Here is a 5,380-nt window from a genome sequence, read left to right as displayed (position 1 = left end):
GAGCCGAGAGGCGCCGGCTGCTCCTTTTGGGCAGGGTGGATCCCAAAAAGCCCCTGCCCTGCGCAGGCTCACTTGTATTTGTTGTCTTCCGTGGGCTGAGTTTTTGGCGGGGACTCGAATCGAGCGTACTCCTGGTCGTACCACATTTGATAAAAGTACGTTCTCCCGTCGTCTTCCACCATCTTGATCTCCATGTCCAGCCCGCCCTGCTAGGAGAGAGGTGTTCCCAGGGATCGGTGCCGCTGCCTGCGCTGGGCCTGGCCCGGGCCAGCCGGGGTTTGCAGGGCTGTCACCCACCTCCATGGACCAGTTCTCCGAGGGCGCCTTGTAGATGACTTTGACTTTGCCGTGGATGTAGGAGAGCTGCATGTCCTCGCACTCATCCACCAAAAAGAGCTCCAGGGGGTCAGAGGTGGCCCCCAGGACGGTGTCGGAGCCAGGGCAGAACCAATGCGCATGGAACATCTGGCCACTGCTGTCCTCCCACATGGCTGTCACCCTGGTGGGGGGGAAGGAGCCAGGGTTATAGGGCACCAGGAAAGGGCTGAGCCTTGCCAGAGCCCGACGCTCCCCAGACAGCAGCACAGCCGAGCGGGGAGAGCAATTGGGGTTCCCCCCCACACATCCACCCCAGCAGGAGCAAAGACTCATCCCCTTCAGCACCACGGCACCCACCTGGCGAGGTAGAGGGGCTTGGTGGGATCGTCGGGGCTGACGGAGACGCAATCTCCCACCTCCAGGGTCTCCGAGTCAATGCAGACCCTCTGGTAGTAATCCTTCTTGCCATCGCTCTGCAGAAGTGGGGGGACAGCAGAGTTTAAAGCCCCACGCTGGCGAGCGACGCAGCCCGAGCGCCCAACCCCAGCCCCGGCAGCGGGAGGGGAGCAGGGTCCTGCCCAGCCTCACCTTGATGGGTTCGCCCACCCAGGAGATTCGGCTCTTGTTCTGCTTCTTCTTCCTACCCTGCAGCATCTTCTTGGGTGACGGCATCTCGGGGATGTTGTCGTCTACCTCCTCATCCTCATCAGCTTCCCGAACGGCCAGGTTGGGACACCTGGGGACACAGGGAGCGTCACTGAAGCAGGGTACGCTGTGGGGACCACATCCCCTCGCTCCAGAGGCGGAGAGGACTTTGGAAGGAGACATTGCTGCCGGGGAAGGGACGCACCTCCTTTGCAAACAAGCCTGCTTACTCCGGCCGCTGCCCCCAAACTTCACCATGTTCTGGCAAGCCTTGCACTTCCCGCACTCGGGCTGCTGGCAGACCTGGAGCAGGGAGAGGGGACAGGCTGAGCATGGCAGCGGAGACACCCCCGGGATCAAGGGGAAGCTCAGTGACCCCGGGAAATCGCTCCCTTGGGGCAAGAAAGGGTCATTCAGGTAGGATGGAGGAGACAGAGCGGCGGGGATCGGGTCTTTTCGGCTCCATGCCAGCCCCCCGTTACCTCGCAAACGCCGCAGCGCCGGCGCTTCATGGCGTTTTCCTTGTCGTCTTCTTTCTCGTCCTTCTCGATCTGCTCCGAGAAGAAGGTGTCGAAGATGAGGTACACCAGCTTGGTGGTGGTGGCTTTGGTGGGACCCTTGTCCTTGTCTATTTTGGTGGGGTGCCGGATGGCCTGTCGCCTGACAGCTCGCCTGCGAGCAAGGTGAGAGCGGTGAGAAGGGACCCTGGCGCCTCGTATCGCTGACAGCTACGGGCGCAACCAACAGCCCAGCACCCAAGGAAGATCCCTAGGGAACAACGCTCTCCCTGGGGCACCCAACAGCCAAGGACCATGGCAGGATACCCCAACAACAGGCACCCACGTCCTGTGGCTGGCGTGGGGTCCCAAAGGGACAAAAAGAGCAAAGCCAGGCTCCGAGGACCCAACCCGGTGCCTTTTCTCCCTCAGGGGCAGCACTAGAGGGGTTTCCCAGTTTTGGGAGGATTTCTGCTCCCATTTCCCAGTGCTGCTCGTGCCACTGAGCCCAAATCCTCAGGGTCATCCCAGCTGAGAACATGCAGAAGGGGTTTTCCTGGAAGGACCCCCTGCGTGAAGCCGATGGGGAACCAACCCTCTGGGCTCCTCCTGGAGATGCTGCAAAGCCGAGTGGCCCCCCCAAAGAGGGCACCTACGGCGGGGACGCGGGGCTCACCTCTTCCCCAGGGTGACTCCAGCCAGCTTGATCAAGTCCCTCATGCAGGGCGTGATGAGGACGGGGGGTTCGTCGCTGTCCCCGGCTTCGTCGTAGCTTTCCACCTGCTCCACCACGAACTGGGCATGCCGCAGGAGCGAGTCCTCTGTGAAGCGGTTGAAGTTCAGCCCCGCGGGAGGTACGGTGGTCTGCGAGGAGGTGGGGGTCGGTGGTTAGGGAAAGGGTAGCAGAGCAACACCCGGCCCCCGGATCCCGCCGCCGTTGGGTTTGCACCTCGATTTTGTTGAGCAGATCCTCGTAGCTGACGTCGCGGTTGTTCTGCAGGAACTCGACGACGATCTTGCTCATGTAGATCTTCTCTTGCATGAGGGCGAAGATGGGAGCGTACTCCTCGCTGGGCTCCATCAGGATGTAATCCGCGAAGGCTGCGGCGGAGAGATCGCGGCGGGCGGTTAAATACCGGGGAATTTGCCGGGATTTAAGGATGCGCTAGGACTGCAGCCAGCGGGTCCTGGGGAGGGGGAAGACCAGCCCATTCACGCTGCTACAGCACCGGGACCTAAGCGTGTGGGGAAGCTCTACCCACAAGCCAGGACCCAGGGTCACTCAGCTATCATGGAATCATGGAATGGTTTGGGGTGGAAGGGACCCCCAGAGGTCACCCAGCCCCACCCCCCTGCAGCAGCAGGGCCACCTTGAACCAGAGCAGGTTGCCCACAGCCCCGGCCAACCTGGCCTTGGATGTTCCCAGGGATGGGGCCTCCACCACCGCCCTGGGCAACCCCTCCCGCTCTTTCCCACCCTCAGGGCCAAGGATTTCTGCCTTCCATCCAGGCGAAACCCGCCCTGCTTTGGTTTCAAACCATCCCCCCGTGGCCTGTCCCAGCCGGCCCTGCTCAAAAGATTGTCCCCGTCTTCCCTGGGGGCCCCCTTGAAGCCCTGAGCGGCCGCACTCAGGTCCCCCCGCAGCCCCCTCTGCTCCAGGCTGAACAAGCCCGCAGAGGGCCCCAACCCCCTCCCGGGCCGCTGGCCACGCTGCTGGGGCTGCAGCCCAGGGGAGGGTTGGGCCTTCGGGGCGGCCAGCGCCCATGGCCGGCTCACGGCCAGCTTTTCGTCCCCCAGCACCCCCAGGTCCCTCTGGGCAGGGCTGCTCTCCACCCCCTCATCCCCCAGCCCGTACGGATCCCGGGGGCTGCCCTGACCCAGGGACAGGACCTTGCCCTTGGCCTTGGTGACCCCCATGAGGTTCCCATGACCCCCCCTCTCCAGCTTGGCCAGGTCCCTCTGGATGCCGTCCCGTCCTTCTGGCGTATCAACCACACCACCCAGCTTGGGGTCACCTGCAGCCTTGCTGAGGGTGCGCTCGACCTCGCTGTCTACGTCATCGATGATGACATTAAACAGCGCCGGTCCCAGCACGGACCCCTGAGGGACACCACGCGTCGCCGGTCTCCATCCGGACATGGAGCCGTTGACCACCGCCCTCTGGATGCGACCATCCAGCCAGTTCCTTCTCCACCCAACAGTCCACCCATCCACTCCACAGCTCTCCAGTGTAGAGAGAAGGATGTTGGGGGGGACCATGCCAAAGGCTTTGCAGAAGTCCAGATAGACTCCTATCGCCAGCAAAGCGAGGTGGGGAGCGGGGACATGAGGCGGGGCACACTTTTTCCAGCCTTTTATTTTTGCCGTTACCTAATTAGAAAGCAAAGAGAATCCAGGGTTTGGTTTGGTTTTTTTTTTTTTTTGCCTGTCACTACAAACTCCATTTGCTGACGCACAGGAGCGTTGAGTCCTCCTCTGACGTCACCGGGTTACGCTAAGGGTTCCTTGCGGAAACGGCGAAGGGAAAAAAGCTTTTAAACCCCCCAAAACATCACCTTCATCTCCCCCAGTTGGGTTAGAGAGTGAAAAAGCCAACTGGGACACGGAGCCAAGGGCTGGCCGGGACTGGGCGTTCCTCCAAGACCTTTCTCAACACCAACCTGCCCCAAAAGCCCGGGGAATAGAGCAAGAAAGCAACAGAGCCCCTGCAACGGGGGCCAAGAGGTCAAGAGCAAAGAGACAACTCCCTCCCAGAGCAACCCTGACCCGGCCCCGCGCTGCGCCTGGCAGCTTCCCCGCGGAGGAGGGACCGGAGGAGGGATCCTGCCCGGGAAGGGCTGGCAGGGAGACGCCGGGCTCCAGCCACTTTGCTTCCTCCAGCTCCGTGCAGGGCACTGCTCAGCAGGAGGTTTTATAGGCATTTAACACAAGCCTGGGCGCCGCCGAGCTAAATAAACCCAGAGCCGAGCTTCGGCACCGGCCTCCGCCTCGCCACGCGCTTGACGGCGCAAGTTCTCAGCGCCAGCAGAATGCAAACACCCAAAAAAAAAAAAAGCTCCTCCACCAGCCGGGCGCAGGGCAGAGACCTAAATCCCACGCCAGGCGTGCTCCCCAAGCCCAACATCCCCCTCATCCTCGCTCACCCACCTGTGGTGAAGCCGATCAAAGCCTTCTCCCCTCCATCAAACCCCGTGATCCACCAGGCATTTATGGGTCCCAGCTTCTTGGCTCTCACCCCACCTGCCAGCGAGAAAACACCGATCTCAGTCCTCAGCGCCCTCCCAAAAACCCCAAGCGGGTGACCAAAGCGCCACCCGGATCCAACTCCATTTTGCGTGTGGCATCAAGCGGCCACGTAGGGGGACAAACCGGCCGTCCCCCATGGCCCTGGAGGCTCCTCCGCCTTGGACTCACCATCCAGACAAGGGTTGTCGTCGTAGATGGGCTTGACGGCACCGCTGAAATACAGCTCGATGTTCCTCTCGATCAGGCCGGTGTCAAAGGGACACAAGTGACCTCGCTTGTCGTAGACGCTGTGGCAAGGGACAGAGGGTGGAGTTTGAAGCGTCATCCCACGGCGGGGGGGTTGCAAATTTAGCAGGTTTGGGTACCCCGCTTTCCCCGCGTCTCACCTAAAAGAGGTGACTTTGTGCTGCGGCAGGTCCTCGTAGCTCTCAAAGCCGTCTTCGTTAGCGTCGAAGAGGGACAAGCGCTCATCCGTCAGCATCTCCGGCTCCTCCAGCTGAACGAGGGAGAGAGGCGGCCGTTTAACGAGCATTTCCCCAACAGCTCTCCCCGGGGCCGGGAGGAGGAGAATTAAATCCCCTTACGGCATCGTCAGGATCCCCTTGGAAGAATTTGAGGTCGGGATCGTCGAGGGACTGCCTGCAGTCGACGCACTTGGGCGGGGGGGTCTGCA

General features: G+C 61.7%; 1 protein-coding gene across 1 annotated transcript in view; it reads right to left on the bottom strand.

Moving 5' to 3' along the window:
* The window catches only part of DNMT1 (DNA methyltransferase 1), a gene marked incomplete at its 5' end in the record, with an annotated part of 12,528 nt that overhangs the window by 6,086 nt on the left and 1,062 nt on the right, over positions 1 to 5,380 (bottom strand). Inside the window, 12 exons of the mRNA XM_035895685.1 lie at positions 73 to 209; positions 298 to 499; positions 676 to 791; positions 907 to 1,054; positions 1,169 to 1,266; positions 1,446 to 1,635; positions 2,137 to 2,324; positions 2,410 to 2,561; positions 4,609 to 4,701; positions 4,876 to 4,994; positions 5,094 to 5,203; positions 5,292 to 5,375. Coding sequence (XP_035751578.1) covers positions 73 to 209; positions 298 to 499; positions 676 to 791; positions 907 to 1,054; positions 1,169 to 1,266; positions 1,446 to 1,635; positions 2,137 to 2,324; positions 2,410 to 2,561; positions 4,609 to 4,701; positions 4,876 to 4,994; positions 5,094 to 5,203; positions 5,292 to 5,375 — 1,637 coding nt within the window. The remainder of the gene's footprint in view (positions 1 to 72; positions 210 to 297; positions 500 to 675; positions 792 to 906; positions 1,055 to 1,168; positions 1,267 to 1,445; positions 1,636 to 2,136; positions 2,325 to 2,409; positions 2,562 to 4,608; positions 4,702 to 4,875; positions 4,995 to 5,093; positions 5,204 to 5,291; positions 5,376 to 5,380) is intronic.

The sequence above is a fragment of the Egretta garzetta genome, unplaced genomic scaffold (genome assembly GCF_000687185.1).
Source record: "Egretta garzetta isolate BGI_Z169 unplaced genomic scaffold, ASM68718v1 scaffold106, whole genome shotgun sequence".
Lineage (NCBI taxonomy): Eukaryota > Metazoa > Chordata > Aves > Pelecaniformes > Ardeidae > Egretta > Egretta garzetta.
Note: the sequence above shows the minus strand (reverse complement) of the source record. Positions and strands in the feature narration are given on the sequence as shown.